The sequence below is a fragment of the Sclerotinia sclerotiorum genome, genomic scaffold (assembly GCF_000146945.2).
Source record: "Sclerotinia sclerotiorum 1980 UF-70 scaffold_20 genomic scaffold, whole genome shotgun sequence".
NCBI classification, from domain to species: Eukaryota; Fungi; Ascomycota; class Leotiomycetes; order Helotiales; family Sclerotiniaceae; genus Sclerotinia; species Sclerotinia sclerotiorum.
The window spans coordinates 387,915-412,198 of record NW_001820816.1 but is presented as its reverse complement, the minus strand read 5'-3'; the positions used below and the strand labels follow the sequence as shown (position 1 = coordinate 412,198).

General features: G+C 40.0%; 7 protein-coding genes across 7 annotated transcripts; 3 read left to right on the top strand and 4 right to left on the bottom strand.

Annotated features, from left to right (window-relative positions):
* Positions 1-458: 458 nt before the first annotated feature.
* Positions 459-4,345, bottom strand: SS1G_11875 (hypothetical protein; the record flags this gene model as incomplete). Its single annotated transcript, XM_001586796.1, has 8 exons — positions 459-513; positions 852-1,111; positions 1,475-1,844; positions 2,345-2,510; positions 2,604-2,663; positions 3,135-3,181; positions 3,436-3,863; positions 3,923-4,345. The coding sequence occupies 8 exons, from the start codon at positions 4,343-4,345 to the stop codon at positions 459-461; spliced, it is 1,809 nt and encodes a 602-aa protein (XP_001586846.1).
* Positions 4,346-5,508: 1,163 nt separating this feature from the next.
* Positions 5,509-8,784, bottom strand: SS1G_11874 (hypothetical protein; the record flags this gene model as incomplete). The annotated part of the gene is made up of 7 exons (XM_001586795.1): positions 5,509-7,460; positions 7,537-7,582; positions 7,631-7,715; positions 7,897-8,023; positions 8,077-8,409; positions 8,468-8,635; positions 8,700-8,784. 7 exons carry the CDS (start codon positions 8,782-8,784, stop codon positions 5,509-5,511), a joined length of 2,796 nt encoding a protein of 931 aa, XP_001586845.1.
* A 693-nt stretch (positions 8,785-9,477) lies between these two features.
* On the top strand, positions 9,478-10,830 carry SS1G_11873 (hypothetical protein; the record flags this gene model as incomplete). Its single annotated transcript, XM_001586794.1, has 3 exons — positions 9,478-9,567; positions 9,643-10,489; positions 10,778-10,830. The coding sequence occupies 3 exons, from the start codon at positions 9,478-9,480 to the stop codon at positions 10,828-10,830; spliced, it is 990 nt and encodes a 329-aa protein (XP_001586844.1).
* Positions 10,831-13,614: 2,784 nt separating this feature from the next.
* Positions 13,615-13,968, bottom strand: SS1G_11872 (predicted protein; the record flags this gene model as incomplete). Its single annotated transcript, XM_001586793.1, has 1 exon — positions 13,615-13,968. One exon carries the CDS (start codon positions 13,966-13,968, stop codon positions 13,615-13,617), a length of 354 nt encoding a protein of 117 aa, XP_001586843.1.
* Positions 13,969-15,510: 1,542 nt separating this feature from the next.
* Positions 15,511-16,863, bottom strand: SS1G_11871 (hypothetical protein; the record flags this gene model as incomplete). Its single annotated transcript, XM_001586792.1, has 2 exons — positions 15,511-16,608; positions 16,669-16,863. The coding sequence occupies 2 exons, from the start codon at positions 16,861-16,863 to the stop codon at positions 15,511-15,513; spliced, it is 1,293 nt and encodes a 430-aa protein (XP_001586842.1).
* Positions 16,864-18,876: 2,013 nt separating this feature from the next.
* SS1G_11870 (predicted protein) lies at positions 18,877-20,112 on the top strand (the record flags this gene model as incomplete). Its single annotated transcript, XM_001586791.1, has 1 exon — positions 18,877-20,112. The coding sequence occupies one exon, from the start codon at positions 18,877-18,879 to the stop codon at positions 20,110-20,112; it is 1,236 nt and encodes a 411-aa protein (XP_001586841.1).
* Positions 20,113-21,518: 1,406 nt separating this feature from the next.
* Positions 21,519-22,752, top strand: SS1G_11869 (predicted protein; the record flags this gene model as incomplete). Its single annotated transcript, XM_001586790.1, has 7 exons — positions 21,519-21,535; positions 21,608-21,769; positions 21,884-21,918; positions 21,977-22,132; positions 22,217-22,248; positions 22,312-22,421; positions 22,557-22,752. The coding sequence occupies 7 exons, from the start codon at positions 21,519-21,521 to the stop codon at positions 22,750-22,752; spliced, it is 708 nt and encodes a 235-aa protein (XP_001586840.1).
* Positions 22,753-24,284: the final 1,532 nt, after the last annotated feature.

Below are 24,284 nucleotides of genomic sequence, written 5' to 3'. Positions count from 1 at the left end.
TTTTACTGAATTTCTTTTACTCTGATTGGATGGTTTCGTAAACATCTATAGCTATAGTTCGGTAGGTACTTATGATATGATAATAAGGGTGAACTAGCCTACCTACGATAATATTTGGATAGGCAGTGAAAAGGATGAGAATATTCGGGATATGTTGTTTTCGAGCCACAGAACGTTCCGGGTTGTTGAGATATAGGACCAATACAGTTTCACATTAGCATTAGCTGGGCAATTCCTAAAACTAAGTCGTTATGCATTCAGTACCGAAAAACATTGGGCTCTGCAGCTTGTTAGAGTGTGGTAGGATTGGGAAGATGCTAACATTTACAACACGTGCACGCAAGTTTTTGACCCCATATACTTTCGAGCTCGAGCCCGTAACGACAACACCCCTTTCCCCTTCGGTAGCATCGACAGTCATGTTTCGGTCGGATCCCACTTATAAGGAAGGCCCGTCTTTAAATATACTTCTTGACTTCATTCAGATTTTCTGCCTCGTATTTGTTTCGTTTCCTATTGGGCTTCAGCAAAGAAGAAGAGGGGGATGTGGTTATTAATTTTCCGGGGACCGAAATACTGCGAGCCATGACTTCGGCATTAATACGCTGGGCGAAGTATTTGGATCTAATAAAGGATTGGCGATTGAGTTTTACGGATATATTGACATTCCCGGTTACTAAGGAGTTTATAATAGTAACAGCGCTAATTGTGACAGAGTTTTAAGGAGCTCGGCCAGGGTAAGTTCATTTGCTCAGCAAAGTTTGCTGGGTTTGCTCCAAAATCTGCTGGTGCTCTGTACATGAAAACCATGCCACTGCCTTGTTCTGAATTCCCGGGGACAGAAATCGAACGAACGAATGTGTGGTAAGCAGATTCGGTAGAAATTGCCCGGTAAGTGCTTAGCAACTTGTATAATATCCTCTTGGCCTTCGACGACAGGGACGAGAAAAGTGAAAGTGAGAGCAGCCGGGAAGAACAGCCGGGATCGTATTGACATGTATTCTGCCATGGCTTTGCCCAAAGCTTCTTGCAGTTGGTCGTAACGTACGGAATTATCGATGGCCTCAACTCCATCAACTATTTCATAAACTACTGTGCTGACGATAGAATCCTGTAAGTTCTTCTTCCAAATTGAGGTCAGAGACGGGAATCTATTCCATGTACTTCGAGAATCTTTGGGGATCCTATCCTTGAGAGTTTAAGGAGCAAAGTGCTATGGATTGTGCCAGCTGCAAAAATAACTTTCTTGAAAACTTTCGCAATCTTCACCTCCCCTTCGTGGGTAAATTCTTGGCCAATTGCGATCAGGTTCGGGGATTCCTCTTCAGACAAGGTCTTAGTAGCCACAGCCTCAATCTGAACCGTCAAGTTGGCCGGGTCTAGAACCTAATCATATTATGCCACAGGAGCATAATGCGTTGCTTGGCTATGGGGCAATATCAGCAGGATTAGAGTATGATTCAAATAATGTTACCTTTGTCGATGTTGCTTCTAAAGCTGAATCCGAGTTTCTCGGAAGTTTTGTTCCAAATGTATTCCAGATGCATTGGAAAGGAAAATCTACTCCACTAATGGACAAAAAATGGACACGGTCGAGCTTCATTTCATCAGTAGAACCCTTGTTGTGGAGCTCAAGCTCCACGACATCAACTTTGGTGGTTTTGTGAAAGTATGGAACATGCGCAAATACGAGGCGAGTGTATTCCGGGCCCATCCAGGATTGCCCAAAGTTGCACAAGCATCCATACTTGCTTGAAAGGGTATTGTAAAGATCTAGGAGTCGATGACCCTGGAACCTCCCAGTGCACGCCTCTAAGGAAGAGTTATAATCTGGTAATTGAGAACTGCCTAAGTTTGGATACATTAGTAAAAAGATATGGTAGATTTCTATGTGTTTAATAATCTGAGCATTAGTTTTGAGGTCCAAATTGCTACTGTTTCAGAAGTATAGGCTAAGCGGCGGGCAATTTGGCGATGTGGTCGAGGTATCTTTCGCCAGCTTCAAAAACTAGAACCTTGATAGCGGCATCCTCTGGGAGGTTGCTTGCCAAGACAAGGCCTGAAACCCTTTAGCCAAAGATAGCAAAGTCATAAGTGGTTCCTATATTGAAAGAATGCAGAGTAACACTCTTTACACAGTCTACAGACGGAGATTTCTTAAAAAAAAGAGTTAGGAGTAGTGTTCAGAGAAATCGGAGGAACTGCTCTCAATATAAGATAGAATTTGCTCAAGTGAAAATTTCGAACTTCCAACTACCAACCACTTATGACAACGTGTGAATTTCAGTGCCATTGATCTTTCATTGCTCCTTGATGGAGCTTCATCGACATACGTGTGAGTTACAGTGCATAATTGAAAGATTGCGTGTCTGCTCTGTGACGCTGGAGAAAAAGTGCGGGTATCTGAGAGTCGAGCAAGTATACATAAAGTGAGATCCAAGTTGGACCATGATACAGGTAGCTTCTGAAATATACCCATGGGAAAACGAATTCCTTCAAAGGAATCGTTCCTTTTATAATAAGTTTATATATATATATTGATCAATGACCTTTCTTCCTTAGCTAATCTTCCTTTCTCAGATGATTGGCTCGCTTATCCGCACCGTATAAGCGTAAGTATAGTGTACAACTATCCAAATCAATCTCCCAGAATGCCAGTTCCTCTATCAATAAGGACATCAGTCGATTCATCTAAGTCCGTACGGAATATATATGACGACAGCAAAACCTGAATTTAAATTAATGTCTCCAGCTCTTAAGAGGGTAATTATAAAGAGGTCAGATATAAGAAGTAAAGACCAATTGAGTAGCTCGGAGTGAAAAATAATATACTATACTTTAACTTATTCTTTTTTAGTGAAGAAAATCATCACTTACTATTAAAGGATCCAAACGGAAATCCATCATGAAATCCTGTATAATTCATATCTCTTTTGTCATTTCTGATTCTAAGAATGGGTTTGAAACCCCGAAATTTGTACGTGCTGAAAGCTCTTGGAAATGCTGGTATAGATAGTCTCTGTGGAGTTTGTAGATTTCACTTACGGTGTAGGCTCTTCTGCTAGTATGGAAGTCCTGGACTGTGTTTGACAAAACTTTCGTCGGAGTTTACAGCAAATTCGAGGAAAACTCACTGGATTGGGCGGGTTTCTCCACAAGAATGTTCAGTGGCAGCTTTTGACTTCATTCAATGGCTCTTTGTAAGATATTACTTTGAGTTCATGAAAAATTTCAATTGACAAGCTAAGGTCACTCACAATATCCCAAGCTATAGAGACACGAAATGTATCTGTGAATAAAGCGACTTAAACAACCTTCATAACCTAATCTCCTCTCGTCACCGAACATCTCGACTGCGCCAAAAATCAATTACAAAAAGTTCTCCCGCAAGAACTCAACCTGCCTAGAACTAAGAGCATATTTGAACCTAAATACACCTCAAAGTGGCCACCCGGAAGTAACACAAGCTGCTTAGGCTCACGAGCCTTCTGATAAGCAGCTAGAGAGATATCAACAGGCGTGGTGACATCCTCTTTTGCAACAACCATAAGCAATGGTACAGGTGCTATGCGTTCAATGAATAGGGCAGGATCATATGAACGGCTAGCTTCAAGACTCCGAACTGTTACTTCATTCTTCCACTTCCCTTCAAGCTTTAACTCCCACTCAGTGTAAAATGCGAATGCTTCGGTGCTTGGTAGGGAAGAAGGAATTAGAGGGTTTGCATCGGATACAGGAACGGTTGCTGCAATTTGTCCTGCCGCTCTGGCGAGGCGGTCGCCTGCAAACATGGCGTTGATGCCAGGAATAAGATCGGGACGAATGAGGCGAAGGAGGGTTTCCCAGCCGCTGACCATGGGCGCCTTAAAAGAAAGATTAGTTATACTTTAGGAATCTTTTTTCAGCATCGAAGAAAGCTTACCTGGCTGATGACAGCTTTCACACGCTTGTCAATGGCCGTGACTTGCAGAACATGACCTCCACTATAGGAGCTTCCCCAAAGGGCAACCTTGGTTGCGTCAATATTTGGGAGTCCTTGTGCATAGGTGATTGAATCTTGCATGTTGGACATCTGAATAGATGGAATAATCTCATGCTTTGGTTGTCCTGGGGCCGTATCGCTTGAACCCCAGCTCCGATGGTCGTAAGCAAGAGCAGCGATAGGAAGCTTGGCAACAAATGCCTCAGCAGACTGATCTAGACTCATTTCTTTGAGACTCGCCCAGCCGGCAGACATGATTATGACCGGCAGCTTTTGGTCTTCCGAAACGCTCGCAGGTGTGTACAACCAACCGCGAAGAGTCACATCGTCGTGTGTTTTAAACTCGACGTCTTTGCGTGGCATTGTGGGTGGTTTGATAAGGTATTTTGATGGAATATTTCTTTGGAGGAACTGAGTTACTTTGGAAAATTTGGAGATTTGTGTAGGATGGCTGTTGTATGATAATCTTACAAACGTTCAGGAACTGGGCTTAAGCGCCTTCCTTTTATTCCCTAAGCAAGATCAACTTGCCTAGACTTGTTACCGATTTAGCTCTTCATTCCGATTCTCGCTCTTTGGATTATGCAGCCGCTAAAACCCAGTTGGCTGTATAGAGCAAAACCCTTTCTCCCATAGTAGAATCGATGTCAGTTACTAAACTCATTCACTTGAAAGAGGGGTACAAAACGTGGGTTCCAACTCTGCGTGATTTTAATTACAATGTGCGATTGGATCAAGGGCCAATATCGCACCGATGAACCAACCATTTATCTAATATAAATCACGGCACGGTTGCAACAGTTGTTGTAAGATTGACTCTTAGCCGGATTAGATGTATATTGTGGCGCAATAAACTGCTGGAAAACCAGGGTTCAATTGTTCCTTAGAAATCTCAATAAAATCAATTATAAAAAATTTGAAATTTTCATAATTTATTATTATTACATATAATAAATATATGATTTTAATTTTATGAAATGGTATTTATTTGTTATAAAATCATTAATAGATAAAAAATCATCATTCTTGATGTAAATAAATAATCTAAATTAAAAATAGTCTGAAAGAGAGTACTAGACTTGTACGAAATACTAAAATCTTCCCAGATTCAAACTTTGATTACGATCCACATTCAAGTTCAAATTCATAAAAGATATAACTTTTAATTCTCATTCAATATTAGAGAAAGATAGATAATAATCTCATCTTTTATTATCACTCTCTTAGTTTCATTCTTAAACACCAGATAGATAATCATTAAATATTTCCATAGTATATTAATTTTGGGTATTGCCTTATTCCTCCCATCACTGCCCCCTCTTATATCGTGGATATAAGATAAGAAAAAGAAAAGAGTAGAGAAAAGACCCCTTGAGGAAAAAAAGAGTATAGAACAATATATAGCTAGTACCTATACACACTTTCATTCTATTCCACCCACCATTAATGCCGCCGTTTCGTCTCTTATTCTAGCCTCCCAATCTCATCCCGTAAGTTAAGTATAATGCCACATGAAAAACCTATTCCTATCCGTAATATCTCGGCTCATCAAATACATGGTACCTATGGCCCCTAACTCCATCCCCCTTAAACAACTCGGGAAATCTTTTCCCCACCACCACCTCCTTCTCATCAATCCTCCTATCCCTCACTTCCTCACTTTCTCCCTCTGGCTCCCCAACTATGAATTTACCAACTTGTAATTCCGTATCCGTGATTGTACTTCTAGAAACTCTGGCATATGCAGATCTTCTAAGTCCTTTATAAAGGATATATTCACACCATCTATCCCAATCACTTGGATCAATATCATGCATACCGGATCTTTCGGATACATAGGTATTATAATTTCCTTCGAGGGGTTTGGTGACGAGGTAAGAGAGGAGGATCGAAGGGTTTGTGGAGGCCCCCATTAGATCGGCTAAATATTCGGATTGGAGTCTTCGATCTTCCGGATCTTCTTCTTGGCCTGAGTGGAAAACGAAGACGTCAACTGGACTTCCGTATACGTCTAGGGTAGCTGCGATCGCCGGAGCTAATTCTCCTACTGGTGAGGGAAGTAGATGATGGGTGGAATTGAGGATTGGGAACTTTGAGAGAAGTGCACAACCCCAAGTATGTTTATTGGGACCTGGCCCGTAATCAACGTACATGCCGAGATCCTCTGCGAGAAATTGAGTTGTATCACGGTTACCCATGATAATACGTTGGAGATCTGATTCGAGAAGTCCAATAACGTCGATTTCCAATTCTTTGATTAAATCTCGCATACGATATTCGGATGACCACATATCATTGTCTAGACTGAAATGAATTGTCCAAATACCTGCGGTGAGTATTTTTTCATCCTTATGGTAAGGAACATAATCATACGTGGGAAATCGCATGTATGCTGTCGAAATAGATGTGAGTTGAAGGGCTGCGATAACATAGAGGTAGTATAAACGTTGCTTTCGTTGATTTAACAAAGCATTGAGTCTTTTCCGTTGTGATGCGGGAGTAGACGAGAAAGTGGCGAAAACGCCACAGCCAATGAGTAGCATCGTGACAGTCATGACCCAGTCTGTATGTTCTCTAACAAGAGGACCACCTGGAACAAAAGCATAAGCCACGACCCAAACATGGAACAATACCATGATATTGTATACGAGGAAACCAATTCCAAACGTTTTAGCTGGGCTCTTTCTTGCAGCTGATCCCAACAGTGGAACAGATACAGCCATGAGATAAACCGTCAAAATCAGAGCACCATAATAGCCTTTCCAATGACTATATAGGGTAAGCATGGCAGCACCTACACAACCAATGCCGTATGATGTCCAGCTACGAGCCAGAGATTCATTGGATAATCCTAGAATGAGACCAACTCCCATTGCGGCAATTGTCCAGGCACCATGGGGTGCTGAGATTGGACCACGAATAGGGTATCCTTCCCAGACCCAAAGGATCATCGTGCTAGAATCGGATAGCAAGGAATGCAGAGCAAAGAAAAGACCTCCAATACCAAGACCAGCAAGTAGTGATGGTCCCTCCTTACGACCTTGAACTGAAAGTTGATCTCCAGTAGCCGGACTTTGCCGTGTTGATCGCAAAACAGCTAGAATGGCGATTATAAGACCATAACCGTTTAAGCCACCATTTTCAGCATGTGAAGTAGGCCATATAGGATTATTGGTATGGAATGCAAACTTAACAACACTTGATGCGACGAGACCAATAGCCCAAGCTGAGATCTTTGATTCAAGGCGACCTGGCTGTCCTGCTGATGCGTACCAAGTAGCTGCCCAGGATAAACATGACATCCAGAGGCCGACCCCAACAATGAAAAGTCTAGGTGCTGGGCTCGTGATCTGATATGCGAATAATCCAATCAAGGATATGAGATGACATATCCGAAGGTTTTTTACAACTAATGCTCGGATGGATCTAATTCCCAAGAGTAACGGAGAAACAGTGCACATAACCATAGCTTCATAACCTGATATACCCATATGCCATAAAGGGAAGTCTGATATGATTAGCGAATTTCATCAAATCTCCTTTCAAATACTTACACCAGACGACTATGCCCAAAGAAGTCAACATTGACCAGAATACGAACTAGACAAATCTCAGTAAAACTCTAATTATACAATAAGCAATACTTACGCCATGATAGACATCAGCTGCTGCATCAAAAGCTTCAGACCATGAAAAAGATTGAGCGAATAGCTGATCGACTTGCTTTTCTTTTCTACTTACCGATTAGCTAAAATATATCAGTGGGGAATCAGATTTCACAAACTCTTTTTCAAGTACTTTATCAACTACCATCTTATCTTTTCTAAATAATGACACTGATTTAGACATGATCATAATGATGTTACATCACCACCAAAAATGTTATACACTATTTTGGGAGCCATTGGACGTACCCCTTAGACTGGCCCTTAACATCCTTCACAACCAATTCGAAAGTTTCAAAATCGAGAGCTGTAACAGCATCGAAAGCCACATCAAACAAAATCAAAGCCCATTCAAAGAAAGCGTATGTTGTGTATGCTAGATATCACATTAGTCAAAATTTGACGTCTGATTGGACAGAAAATCCTTACCTCCGGCAACCCTGTGGACTTTATGTTGTATAAAAAAATAAACCAATGGCACCAAAGTTCCAAAGAAACATCCTGCAAGGTATTTTCGATATTTGACGGCTCGCGCATTATCCGGGCTCAAAGCTAAACATCCTAAAGTCCATGGCAGAGTAGCCACCAGATATGAAATCATAAAAATATCATGCCAATCGTGATCGTCCGTGGAGGTAATATAAGTCCAGCCACCACATGTAAGAGTACGGAAAACACCGGTAAAAGCAACGAATTTAGGCAACTTCGCATTCGGTCGCGCAGTTAAGAGGTACCATAGTCCAACGAGTGCAAATCTAGGGCCTAGAAGATATATTAACAAGCTTCAAATGACCCTAATGGATTGATTTCTGCCACATACCAGAAGTGATAGCTATGAAGACCATAAAAAATGAACGTTCCGGATATCGATCCCCAATTGTCGCGGAAACCGAGGGGAACCATTCATCTGGATAACCATAGTATTCATTTTGAACGATTTTATGATAATGAAGGGACACTCCGACAATGAGTGCGCTTATAAAGGCAGCTATTGATAATTGTAAGTAAATCTCAGTATAAACAATAAAGACAAATAGTGAGATTGTTCTTACCATATGCGACTGCAGTATGAGTCCATGACACCCATTTAGCTGAGAAAGCGATCACGGTATCCCCGTCCTTGAATTTAGGTGCCATCTGTGATTTTAATCACTTTGTATATGGAACATTCACATCCAAATGAGTGTAATCCTTCGCATTCGGAGAGATGAAAGAGGGAAGAAAAATGAGATGTAATCAAATCGGAGTTAATGTAAGGTACAGGTAGGTGGGCGGCCGCGCGCTTATTTGAATTGTTGGATAATCAATCCGTGAATGTCGTGAATGCCGTATAACCGTAGAGCTGTAAAGCCGTTCAAGCTGTAATTGAAACAAACGAATGGATTGATCATTGAATCCCCCTCCAAAGACTCTCAGGGTAAGGTGAGTCAAGAAGTAATTATAGGAATTCGACCAAGCACCAAGCACCGCACCATGCAGAAACAAAATTTCTCAGCCCTCCGAAGGCTCCGTGACGTTCGGTTGGTTAGATACCTAGTTGTAGCTAGTTGTAGCTAGTAAAGTTATTAGAGTGGAGCTTTCAATTCCCAACTCGTGGCGCGTAGAGTTCAATGTGTAAGGTTAAAGTAAACAAATGTAAAAATGACGCTGCTGTGATCCCTGCCCTGCTCAACGGCAATTCGGTAAATCATATAATCCGGTGTCCGACAACTTAGTCTGGCAGAAATTCCCCAAGATAGTTCACCGCCCAAAGAATTTCTGAAGATTTCCAAGGCGAGGAAAGTCGAGAGAGGTCATCATCATACAAGTCAATATCCAAATAATTCAACAATGTCGGGTGCGAATGATAAAGCAAGATTTTATCTTGAACAAGGTGTTCCTCAACTACAAGAATTTGAGCAAAAGAAAATATTTACAAAGGTTCGTTTACATTTGCCTGGGTTTTATATGCGTTTTTACTTTGCGATTGGTTACTTACCAAAAAAATGTATTCAGGATGAAATTAAGACATTGGTCAAAAAGCGATCCGACTTCGAACATAGAGTATTGGTAAGAGGCTCCCAAGCCATCGATTTTGCTAGATATGCCGCATGGGAAATGAGTCTTGAGCATCTGCGTCAAAAAAGATGTAAACGAATGCGCATAAAAGGAAGCTCATCGCATGCTGGCCAAGCGCGTGTATTCGGTATTTTCGATAGAGGTGTGAAGAAACATCCCGGCGACGTCGCATTATGGATGTCATATTTGGAATATGCAAGACAAGCAAAAGCGACAAAGAAATTCAAAACGGTTTTGACGGCGGCAATTCGATTACATCCTACGAAGCCGGAATTGTGGCTTTATGCAGCAAAATGGGCTTTGGAATTGGATGCGGATATGAATGAGGCGAGGAGTTATATGCAGAGAGGAACTCGATTTTGCATCAGGAGTAAGGATTTATGGATCGAATATGCGAAATTGGAGATGATTTATTTGGCAAAGATTGCTATTCGTAGGGGGATTCTTGGTCTGGATATCGACAGGACTATCGAAGCGCCAAAGGATATCGAAGAAACAGCCGAGGAGTCCGGTTTCACAACTTCACAGGATATGATTGCAATTCCAGATTTCAAGGATAATACAATGCAACCAAGCTTGATGGCAAGAGTAGGAGTGGATTCCGAAGCTGCAAAAGACCCCATGACCACACCAGCTCTCAACGGTGCCATCCCACTTGCCATATTCGATGTTGCTAAAAAGCAACCATTCTTTTCATCTGTCGCCGCGGAAGGTTTCTTCGATATGTTTGCAGCATTTACTCAAGTCAAATGTCTTTCTAAGATTCTTCAACATGTTTTGGATAGTATGTTGGAATCATATCCAAAGGATCCCGCAACATGCAATTGTTATATTCGTCAACCATTAATTGGTATCGATCATACATCTCCCGAATTTGCAGTAGCCATTGGATCAGCACTCAATCGCCTCAAGGAATCTATAGAGAATATCAATGACAAGACTCAATTATCAATGAAGACAAAGGCATGGATTGAAGCAATTTTAGCATTACCAGAGCTAGATTCGGGTATTCAAACAGTATTGCAACATACACTTCGAAAGCTATAATAAGTGCTTCATATTCACGGAATAGAAGAAACTGAGCGCAACATAAAATCGGGAGGATCCGAAGGTGCATGCGAGTGAGAATTCTGAAGCCACATCCTCATAATTTATAGGAGGGGTAAAGTTCATTGATGGCGTTGGTTTTGGGCAGGAGTATGGGAGGAAGGTTGCTCTATATGAGATATTGGACTTCGGAAAGGAAAAGTATTCAGTACCAAGAATCAACCAATTTACCTTATATGTTCTCAAGCCTCTATGTTCATGTGTATACAAGGGCGGGCAGTTCTTCAACGATATCAACCCTTTCCCTGAATTTACGTACCTATCTACATTGAGCTTTCTCAAAGTTGAGGTAGCCCTTCCCAAATAACGGATTTAATAGTCTAGCCTTTTTCACATTAAGGTCTAGCAGTGAACAAAGATCATTCCAGTTGTTTTTTTTTTTTTTTTACATATCTCAGTCGAATGGCATGATGTCCACCAACATGCACCACCAATACCTACCAACCAGTAAAATACTCACAAAGTACTTCATTGCACATCTCATTGATATAACAGTCTGATCAAGAAAAACCTGAAATCTTTTTTGATGATATATCAGTAAATAAAAGAACTTTGAAACACTTTTATTGTATATCTGATCGGACAAGTTTAGTGCTGTGATTTGAGGTTGGATTTAGGTCTGCCAGGGTGATTAGGTTGTGAGGCTATGAGTGAATAGTTCTCAGCACTGGATTAGATGTCTTTGAAGATTTGTGTTTATAGGTTACTTACCGAGCAGTATGTCACACCATTTCTCGAGTCGTATATTGTTGACCTCCTGGGATCTTGGCAGCATATGCATATATAGTACATATGCATATAAGGAGCAAACAAAACTCAACTTTTAATTCATTCTTTCCTTTTTGGTATACTGTTTGTTTGCTTTCAATATTTTGATTTCAAAGCACTTTAATTCCGAAGGCCGAATACCCAACCTATTCCTTCATTTTTTTGAATATATGCTCGCAGCTTAACTGCTTAGCTAGAGAATAAATCAATTCAATCTGATACTCTTTCTGGTCTTAAGAAACCCAACATATATAAAGTTATTTCTACCAGCATGTTTCCTGGGTTCTTATAGAAAGATTACTCCGGTTGTGTGATTAAATGAATGACCAAGCTACAAAGTATTGATATTGATATTGATTTGGTATTCCAGATGTATTAGAATCATCGCCTGCAAGCGAAAGTATCGGGGCTAGGGTTAGGGTCTCAATAAGACAGCTAGCTCTCTTCATGAATATTAAATCTATACGTTAAAAAAAGGCCTCGCTTTGAAACTCTTTCTTCAGTCCCCCGCCTCCAACCCTGAGGACTTCTCAATCTAAATTATCAAAGGGGGAAAAAAGTGAGATATTTATAAAAGCGTATATATAGATTACGAAATAAATGACTTAGATAGGTATATAACGCCAACGAACACTCAACCCGCTCATTTTATAGAGGTATGGATATTCTAAACTTATACTCAAGTACCCATTGACAACTAATGTTACGAGGTTTGCCGTCTAGGTCACGTGGAAGTGCTCTAGGCTCTCGAGGTGGTTTATAACTAGGCGTCAAGCAGGGACTTAAAGTAATGACAATAATGCAATTCGTAACTAATAGTAGAGTATACTAAATGATTGATCTTGAGCACGAAGCTCTATACAAAGGAAATCCATCTTGATTATATAGTCCTTCATGCTTCTATGATCACTACTGATCATTTGTGATCACGTGTCTTGGTAGTTGTGTAGCCCGTCGTAACATCTAGACGGCAAACCTCGTAACAAAAAATAGCTTTTTTATATACATCTTGAAAATTTTTGAATATCTAATTTTTAATTTCTGATTAAATTTTTATTTTGTATTATAATTAAATTTATAATTATATAAATAACTAAAATGAGAACACTAAAATCTTCAGTTTATCAATCTCATCTTTATCTCCATCTCTATCTCAATCCCAGTCATGAAAGTAAACCAAATTAAAGAATCACTTACAAAAAGAAAAATCAAAATGACAATCACCCAAGAGCGAGCAAGTATAAATAAATATAAATAAAAATATATAAAAATTCATAATTCATTAATTCATAAACTCATCCCAACAATCTGTCTACTATCTATATAACTATATAACTATCCAAGTATCCATATATCTAGAATAAAACCCAACCAATCTTTTAAAAATCCAAAATCCCTAAATATAAACAAATAGATACTAGTAGTATATATCCTATATACTGTAGGTAGCAGAAGATAAAACATAAAAGTTACTGACTTCTTCCTATCCCATCTCTTTGAGATGAACAAGATCAATCTGAAAAAAAAATCCAAGAACAGGAATAAATCGACCACTACTACCACAAGAACAACACCAACAACCACTTGAAGACAAATGGGATGAAGTGAGTGAACAGAACGAATAAACGAACGAATGAATAAAAGGCCAACTATGCCAATTTCCAATCTTCCGGCTTCTTTTCTTTTCTTTCTTTCCTTCTCGTGTTCTTCCTTCTGTATTTTGTCTCTGTAGACGGTCGACTTTATACATGTATATATACATATGATGATGTATGTGCATGATGTATATGTATATGTATGTGTATGTATCGTGACACATATCATCATCATATACAAAAAGTACATGAATGGCGATGCCTTCGAGTAGAGACATCGATTCGATTCATCGAGTGAGTACTGTCTATCCTCAGACAAGACATTATAGTCCTAGTCCTAGTCCCAGTATCACATCATATGAAATGACATGATAACATGACACCAAACCCCCTAAAACCATACCCCTATCCTATTACACCTACACCGCACATCTCCCCCTCAAACAAACAACCCACCAACAGGAGGATAAACCTGTTCCTCCCAAATTTTTCTTTCCACACCCATACCCACAGCCACACCACCCATACCCTCTCTCAACCCCCTATCCCTCTTCTCTCTCGCCTCTCTCGCACGCTCAATACTCTTCAAAATCCTCTCTCTGTCACCCTTACTAGCGGCGATCCGCGCAGAGATAGATACATGAAGACCATTTACGATAGGAGCCACGTGAGACTTAACGTGAGATTTATGGTGGTAGAGTGATTTGGAGCTGGTTTGGAAAGGGATTTTGGATTGGTGGTTGAAGCGGAGGAGGTGGCGGGCGATAGAGGGAAGGGCTTCTGGAGCTGCCATTGTGTTTAGTGTTGAGGTAAAGTTATTTGTTGTGTGAAATTTAATGGATGTAAGTAATGTGATGAGAAGGCTTAGTTAAGAGATCTTGTTGTAATGTGAATTTGTTTGGTGGATGATTCGTGGATTTGGAATCGGATTCGGATAGATAGTATTGATGAGGTGAATTTAAAGTTTAAACTCGGGTCCGACTAATGATGAGGGGCAGGCAGATATGTAGGATGAAATCACTTTGATCTAAAGTTCAAAAAGAACAAAGCTCTGTAAATTTTTATATGATGTTCTGTGACTCCGGAACTCAAAGTAGAAATAGTGACTCCGTTCCAGAAGAGGAAATGCGGCGTGATGTGATGTAATGTTATATTCACGTGAAGGATATCAGATCTTTGAAGATGCAGATGTAGATGAATGTAGTGAAGATAGATGATGAATCAATCAATCAAAGTTATCTCTCCTTGGGGTAGGTAGTTGAGTTAATATATATATGAATGAAGTGAAGTGAAGTGAAGAGATGAGAAGTGATGAAAGTGATGAGACCGATAACTGTGACGGAAAAAATATGACAGGAGGAGGAAATTCATCAGATATTTAAGCTAAAATTCATCAGCTATCCACCATATGCGATGCAACCCCGTTCCACCGCCAGCGTCAACCTCAAGTCACACCTTCAATCCACTACATCCACTCATCCGCTTCGGCCAACAAAAATGCCAAGACCCAAGGCTAATGAAACGTTAAAATCCACTCGTCCGACGCCAAAAAATACTTGAAGAGTCTTGAGTCGTGCGATAACAAAACATCTTGGCTATCTCCAAGAAGTTATCCAAGCATCTGCACAAAACATCTAAGCAAAATCAAGAGAATTAATCCGTCTACGAATATCTTATCTGTTTGGATAAATCCATTAATTTAGAGATCTCTTGGCATGATTAAGACGGGAGCGCCCGTTAGGACTAAAGGAGGGGATTTGCTGGGGGGAGGGTGAGGGATATAGATAAACTGTGGATATCGAGTAAGATGAAATAACAAGGGCTACCTGAGCATTGCTTGAGGCTCCAAGAACTTTAAAACGGTCAAGACTTCATGAATGGCTAGACTTGATGCAACACGCCCCATTTGTTTCTATAGTGTGATAAGGAAAGAGGAGTAATAACGACTAACCTGAACTCTCTGCTTCACGATGTAACATCCCAAGAGTATCATGTCATATTTGAAATGTATCCTGTCATTAAGAAATCTACAGCTTTCTCGACACATCCCTAGATTTCCGAGAGCTTCTAGCCCATCTGTCTCATGTGTCATCCGCATTACGCGCGATCCGAAGATTCCCAACCCAAAGCTGCTCAAAAAATACTTCAAATCCTCATTGGAAAAATGAGTGGGCTTAAAACGCCATGGGAGAAATAAATCATGCTCGTAAAACTCTGTATCGTCCAGTGTAACTTGAGTAGAAGATAAAAAAAAGAAATGGTAAAGGGTACTCGCAGAGCCAAGGGAAGGAAGAAGAATCGAAGTTTGAATATCAAGTGCTTTTCATCATCATCATCATCTTCCTGAGAGTTGTGCCGTTCCTGCACACCATAAACCCTTTGTCGTTTCTGCAATTTTCCTGGTCTGCGCTTCGATCTGTGCTTCCGTTTGGCCATGACCAGAAGTTCTCTCCATACCCCTCATAAAGTTTTCACGCTCGTCATTATTTGCACCGACGGTACCATACCCCGAATCAATGTCCGTGGCGCTATCTCCATCCCCTGTTCCCATCCCACCTAACCCGGAATCTTTACTAACCGTACTCAAAGGCTTAGCGCCACGTTCCGGATCCATAGATTTCGCACCATCCATCATGCCAGCCTGACCTTCGCGAAGTTTATTAATAGCGCGCACCGTATCGATAGCAGCGTGCAGAGTTCTTCTGGCATTGAAATTCTTCTTGACCACCGGTAGTAAATCGCTACCTTTACCATCCTTTGACACTGATTCTCCGGTGACGAAAGGATGCGACAATGCTTCGTGGGCCGTCATTCTTTGTGTAGGATCTATGGTAAGGCATTTCTTGATGAACTCTCGAGCTCCTCGACTTACACCTCGCCAATATTCAATAGGTGTAAAACTGTAATCGGCTATGAGAATAGCTTGCATTTCTTCCAAATTGGAATCTCTATCGAAGGGCGTGTATCCACATAATAAGAAGTACGTAATGACACCAATTGCCCATATATCTACTGGTTTTCCGTGACCGGTCTTTTTAAAGATTTCAGGTGCCATGTAACCTGGGGTACCGCAAGTGGTGGTCAGAACGTGGAATTGTTCCTCGTCCATTATTCTGCTCAAACCAAAATCTGCAATCAATAAATCCGCATTATCTTCCGGGGTTCGAAACAATAAGTTTTCGGGCTTGAGATCTCTATGGACGATGCCATGGTCGTGGAGATAAGCTACCGCGGAAAGCGTTGCCCGGATAAGATCAGCAGCATCCGATTCAAAGTAAGAACCCTTTCGACAAATGCGATCGAATAATTCTCCGCCTAGGGCCAAGTCGGTAACAAGATATAAATTGTTGAGGGTTTCGAAGTAATCAACCAAGGTAAGGATGTTCTGATGTCCCATGGAAACACGTTTGAGTACCGCGATTTCATTGCGAACCTACACGAGCCATGTCAGTATATTGTTACAGTGCCGACTGAGGGGTCGGGAAGGAATTACCATATGTTCTCTGCCTGCCATCAATCTTTTATTAATGACCTTGGCGGCATAATATCTGCCAGTATCAATATGCACGCATTCCTTGACGACTGAGTATGAACCCGCGCCCAGCGTCTTTCCCGTCTTGTATCGACATGCTTGAACTTGAGGTTGCGGTCTTGCTTGGTGAGAAGGCGGGGGATTTGATGAGCTCATCTTGTTATGCGGAGTAATAATGTGTGAGTATCATAAAAAATGCGCACAGTGGTAAAGAATGCGATGGATGAGCCGGTCCGTACGTATTACGGATGATATTCGGACGGCGCGTGCGATGAGTAAAGTTTTCTGAATAATTGAAGGATGATTATGGATGTGCGTGGATGTGTGTGGATGGGATGAGTGTGGGTGGGTGGATTCTGGATTCTTTCAGGTTACGAGTATTTGCGGCTGGATTGCGGGGTGGGGCCAGGCAAATGCAATGCTGAATAAGTTGGGCTTAGCTGGCTAGTTGGGCTTAGCTAAAAGATTTCTAAGTTCTGACGGGCACAAGCAGATCCATCAAATCCACTGGACTCGGGACTTTTTACACAATTAATAATAAGCATTCAAACCTTAAATCCGGCCAGGGTGTGACTTGTGATACGAGCAGGTAGAAATGAATACGAACTTGATACTTTTGATCATGGAATACCAAGAGTAAATCAAGAGAAATAAGAAATCTTAGATGAAGGGTTATTGAGTCATTCCATTATTATCTTTTGTAATTACTTGGAGGGACGATCTTCTTTGGCAGCAGATAATGTATATACTACCTAGCCAAATGTAAGAATTTCACATGCTCTCCGATTGCTGATCAGCGATTCTCTAAAATCTTACCTTACGCCGTACTTCTACCTACCTTAGTAGAGTAGCAGTGTGTGTTGTGGGTAAGGTTACAATGTTACATGCTGGTTACAACTACTTCTTCTGGCTGCTTACATCTCCCTACCTCAGGCCGGCACTCTAGTATAATAATATTTCCATCCAGCCAAGAGAGACTCAGCCATATTCATCTCCTATGTGGATCTCGATTTCATATTTCCTGCTCCTTATTTGTCACGACAAGATCAAACTCTATATTTAAGGTTCGTGGGGGCTTGCTTGTTTGAAGTGAGTACCGGCTATGTCCTACAGTCCTAGACATTTTAGTCGAATTTTTCCGTTTTTCTTACAAAGCCCATCCATAACCCTCCTTCACTCCAGTCTTCAAGGTCTTCAAGTACCGGTGGGATTGCTTACACTCTCCACATAGTAGACATTAGAATCCACGGTGTAATGACTATATAGTATATACTAGGTAGGTATTTACTGTGAGATAGATATTCTAGTCCATCATAACAGTTACCATCCCCATCATTCTCACAATTACCATTTTACCACTACCATTACCAATACTCAATTCTTTCAATTTATTTCAAAACCACCCTCCCACCCATCTTCTTTTACTAGAATCTCCTTAGCTTCACCTGTCAAACGTCCTTCAACACGTGTGTGTGTGTGGGCTCAATTTTGAACCCTGCCATCGGTACCGGAACCCAGTATTCATTCAAACTCAATTACTCTCTACCCTCTCCCTCATGGCCTCATGGCCTCATGGGTGTATCAAACCTTGATCTACAAATTCATGCTATTTTCTTTACCTCTGTTGAATCTGCATCTTTATCTATAACCAGTTCGAAAAGATCACTTTCTACTTTATTTTCATACTTGTAATTTGTCCATCATTTAACAACAGCATAATTTTTAATGCTACACGTATCATAATTTGTCTCCATTTTTTTTACTGCTCCACCCTAAAAATACGCGTCGTCACAAATATACGAACCTCAGCATTTCTACCTCCCGTACCGAACATGATTTCCCAAAACTTAATAATTCTGCTTGCTGGGACTGCGCCTTGTCATAAATAAAAATCCACATAAATCGTAAGTCGCGACTGGGATTTTCATCTTGTGTTGTCATTATCTTCATGACGTTGAAATTCATTTAATATTGTCCTGCCCCTGCACCGCCCATTCTTTTTCTTCCTCAGCTTTTTTTCCCCTTCGTTTCAAGTATACCCTCGTTTCGTACCTTAGATGTTGTATTTATTCTCTTATTTGCTTTCACCTACCTTCTTAAGCAAGAGACCTACGCCAAGAACAGATTGTGGAAAATAGTCATCAATCGAAACCTTTCACGTTGAGAGATATGGATAATTCTGGTGTGGGATCGAGCGGTAGCAGCGGTAACCAAGGTGGAGACCAAGGAAGTTCTGGAAGTTCTGGAGGCTACGGAAACTCAGATCAAAATAGCTATGGATCAAGTGGAAGCCACGCGAAAAGAGACTACAATGTTCAAACAACAACTGCTTATCAATCCACACCTACATCTGCAACTACACAAACGAACTCGGCAATCCCAAGCTCTACTTCCTCTACGTCGGACAAATCATCATCACATGACCGAGCAGCAATAATAGGAGGTGTACTTGGAGGAGTCGGAGCATTATTGATCATATCTCTCATTGCTCTTTATCTATTGCAAAAAAGGAAGACTAAAAATGCCGCTACTCAAAAGCGAGTTACTCAGCAAGTATCCTACAATAGATTAAACTCCTCATTTGCTGGTGTACCCTTTCTCAAGAGGAATAGTCAAGCTAGTGATAATGAAATATCTCCACCACCAATGGTTGCCGATACATCATACCAAGGAGCATACATGAGAGGAGGACAATCAAGCTACCCTGATTTATCTAGTGATATGGAAACCGATCGATTCCTACCAAATGACGAAGAATCTCAACATAGAATGGCCGCCCGAGCTCATTTATCATCTGATCATCTCTCCACACCATCTATATCAGGAGATCCGTTTACAGATCAAAATCGTCTTTCTCAAATATCAGGGAATACCGCTTCCCCTCCCAGGCCAGGGAAACTCGTCCGACATGATACCATGGGATTTCCTCTCGACGACGACGATACCTCATATATCGGACCAGATGGTGAAGAACACCGCCTCTCTAGAATAATGCACAGCCCTCGCGCCTCAGTTTTCGAACCTACCATCATGTCTCCCTCCCCCATCCGCCCTACCATCTCTCATGAAAATCTCGAACGAGGCGCTTTGCAAAATCAGGATCTACCTCAAAGCCGACCCATACCCCAACATCTCAATTCACTTTCCTCAAATTACGATAACCCAGAATTTGAGAATGAAGACAGTGATTTACCACCAATTCAATCATATGGAGCTCCACAAAGTATGTCTCCTGTTCCCATGCAATCCGGTGCATGGATTGCCGCACAGCATCCACATTTAGCTGCTGCTTTTTCTATGGGCGATGTACATAGAAATATGAGTACGAGAACTCAAAGCAGTTTTGCACCAAGTGTGATTAGTGATACGGAATTGGATAGATTGGGAGTAGGACAGAGGCCGTGAGGAGGAGGAAAATGAAATTAGAAGTGAAAGGGGAAGAGGAACGATAATATGAATTTAATTGAAATGGATTAGTGTGATGGGATGGATAGGATGGAAGGAAATGGAACGGAATTCGGTTGTAATGGATTGGATTGGATAGGATGGGATGGAAACGGAAGGGAGGAAGGAAGTGTAAAGATATTTAATCAGGCGTTTGGGGGTACTAGGTACTTGTTTGATATCCTGGTCCGGTCAGTAACAATATGTTATTTTTTTTTAGTTTTATCTGTTTATTATTTCAGTACTTTAAAAACTTATTTTTTTTCCAACATAATTCAATTTGGACTACCATGATCAGTATCTATCTATATCTTCTTTTTCCCATTCAGTATTCAATGTAGGATTCTTTGAAAGCTGCCTTCAACCACAATGATATGATTTCTTGAAGAGGAGATTTTCTGTTGCTTGCATTTCAGTACCAAGATATATCTTGTTTCTCATCCTGTACAATGGAATCTGAAGCTTTTGTTGCAAGATATAGAATATCCAGCTTATTAGTATTAATTATAGTTTTGAGCTTTAAGTAAAGCAGCTCTCTCTGTATTCTTCTCCAATCCTTACATTGAAACCAATGGTATTCCACTAATTTATAGTCCTGTTTGATGGATAATTTATCACAAATCAAATCCTTATTGTCCTTATCGATTGTAATGATTCAATATATCCATGAGTTTACTTATTAAGATTCTGAACTAGAGGATATTAATTTCCTTTTATCTATTAATTAAAAAGAATTTATATTTTTTGATAATTATGATAGGAAATCTCAAGGATAGAATTTTTTATTTTGAGTAAAATATATTTATTTGTGATAGTGAGTTTTAATGAGGGTTTTTTTGTTTGATTATTCTGGTTTATTGCTGAATATCTGTGATATATCCTCAAAATACCTTATAGACAAAGTAATTTATCATACGGTTCGAATGGTGAATAACTTCTTCATCTGATATCCCCTTTCGGAAATATCTTTCCCCGGTATGGATATCTATTTTGAGAGGAATTTTTAGTCATGAAAAAAGGGCTCGCAACTTTATTAAACTCTCTTGATACATATATTTACTTGTGTCAAGATTTTCAGTACCACTCTGCGATCATTTTCTCGTTTCTTTCTGGCTTCTCAGCAGGTTAAAATCGGTTCACTCACTTTCTTCTTCAAGACACCTCGAGAAAGGCAGAAGTTCTCTTCAAAGCTTCTTGTTTAACACGCTTGATATTTTTACCATACTTTCAAAGTTGTTGGCTCCGTTGCATACATACTATGATTACGTTAATATTCTTATTTATCTGGGGTCTCTTGAGTGAACTTGCAGCTTCCGCAACTTCGAATGATATTAATGCGAATTGCTTTTACCTTACTCTTGATCCAAATGCGACCATCACTAAGGTATGCTGGCCACGCGGTGCTATGGATCTACCCATTTTAGAGCAAGCTAATGCATCCATCATAGTTCTAAAGTGTTCAAGTAGTTCCTCCCGCCTCAAAGGCACTAGTTATACTAGGGAATGCTCAAGCCATATGGCCTGCTCTCCAGAACAATCAAGGAATTATACAAACAGTGGTTGCAAACCAGGGAGATATTGGGGGGTGGTATTTCATTGGATTGGAGTTTTGCTGCACGTATGTACTCGATATCTTTTTCTACCCATAATTCAATGTGAAGAAACATAGGGGATGGACTAAAATATATGGAAAATATTCAAAGTGTTAAAGCTGATTTTTATCAAACTAAAGACCTGAAGATTGGCAGGCTAATAAGGCTCAGCAAGGTACGTTTAAGTTTTGTGTTAGTATTTATACGCATTTAGATAGCTGACAGAAATATAGTATATCCTGGAGATCGCATTACCACCCAATACGAATTGACGAATACAGATAACGGGGTATATAATGTTACATGGAATGTTGAACGAGGCCAAGCTGGTATACAAGCTCGCGAAATGAATTTTTCTGCAGGATCTATGTTCAATCCCCAGGAACATCGTAAGTGACTTCGCGCACTCTCATAGTTGTGCCATATAAAGCTGTGTTTCAGAGATGCAGTATTTTAATAAGAATAATCAATAGCGACTCCTGCTGGTCAAGGCTCTTTCAATAAAGTAAGTAGCTGGTTGAATGAATTACATTTCTGTGGCCTTTCGAGGTAGACTAACCATCTCTAGGCACTTTTTGCAATTGAAACACGAAAAGGGAGTATCTGGGATTTTGGCCCAGTTCAGTGGGATCAAATTATTATACAAGCTGATACAATTAGAAGTGATTGGTGTTTTAGGTATATCTATAACATGTTTCCTTTCTCTCTCTCTCTCTCACTCTTTCTCTTTGGCTCCTGCCCTACCCTCTGCAGGGAACTTTATCTACTCAGCAATTATAATCAATGTCACGTATACGTACTAATAACCTACAGACCTACAAACAACACCAACTTCAAGCACTATCTCGACATTCCCATTATTTCTATCTCTGACTCCCAAGTAATTTGCAAGTACTCCTCTCTAATCCTCGGAGATACGACACCACCCACATCATCTCCGTTCCTCGCAGCAACCTCTCACATCGACTCTGGTCTTACACCCAAGCTCGTATTTTTACCACTGCCATAATTCCCAGGACCATAGTCAACGTCTACAACTGGGGATCATCCCTTCCAACTTCCAAGCTTGCCGGGTTCGGTCACCCACTCACTCGCCTCTACACTCTCGAACAGCATCCCGGATTTTCTGTAGATCTAGAATTAAAATTGGAAATAGTAAGATGAGATTTGCTGAATAAATTTCTTTTGGTTCGTCTCATGAAATTCAAATTAGAGACTAGAATTTCCGTGACAGTGTTGAAGTTCTAGATACACAATCTCGATGTATAATTTAGAGTGAAAAGTAGCAAGATTTGCATTTTATTCCGTCTGAAAACCAACGATTTTTTCAATTTTAGATAGAATTCCCAATACTCCATGTCACTTTCAAAACTTCATTTTTGTTTTATATATCCATCTTAGTTGAAATATATCAAATTTTTATATCAATATTGAGGATGCAAGCATACTTCTCCGGCCGACTTGGAGGAAATTATTATATCTGTTTAATTATTCTAGATTCTATACAATTCCTTATCTCTATTTTAATAATGATAGCCAGCAGAGTTTCATAATCAGTTTAGAAGTTCAGATCTATTTATTCTCTGCCCCTGAATCTAGTAGCCTTAGTAACATTCAACTAATTACTAATATCAGCATTTGTACAAAACCCTATCTAGAACAACCAGCAACTAACGAAATCTCTAAATGAAATTTAAAGAGTCCGACTAACCAAGAATTCAACAAATTTACCTAACACAAAAGGATTTATTAATAAAGATTAATCAATAATATCTACTTGTTACGAGGTTTGCCATCTAGATCACGTGGAAGTGCTCTAGGCTCTCGAGATGGTTTATAACTAGGCGTCAAGCAGGGACTTAAAGTAATGACAATAATGCAATTCATAACTAATAGTAGAGTATACTAAATGATTGATCTTGAGCACGAAGCTCTATACAAAGGAAATCCATCTTGATTATATAGTCCTTCATGCTTCTATGATTACTGGTGATCCTTCATGATCACCAGTGATCACCTATACCGTGATCCTTAATGATCACTACTGATCATTTGTGATCACGTGCCTTGGTAGTTGTGTAGCCCGTCGTAACACTACTGACCTAAATATAAAATTATCAATAAATCATCCTAGTTATATTTTCAAATATAATTTTGAATAATAATAAAGCTTTGTAAGATTATCTAATTATTTCATCTCTACAATTCAAAATAAAAATATATTTGTACGATGATCTTTTACGAACTATATGTGACGGAAAAGTCGTAAACGGAGTCAATTCAATTACTTAGAATCTAAAACTAAAGAATTAAGAAGATTCTAAGTAAGAAGGTCTTTATATACAGGGCTAGTGCACGTGAGCCACTAGTGGGATAACAACCGTCACGTAACACTATAAATAAAAATTAGTTATAAACCTATTTATTTTAATTTAAAAAACTAAAAATTGAATATCTACCCTTGATAAATTAGATTAAAAAAGCAAAATTAATTCTATTGTTAAAAGGAATAGAAGTTACCGGTACTAATCACGTGTCGTG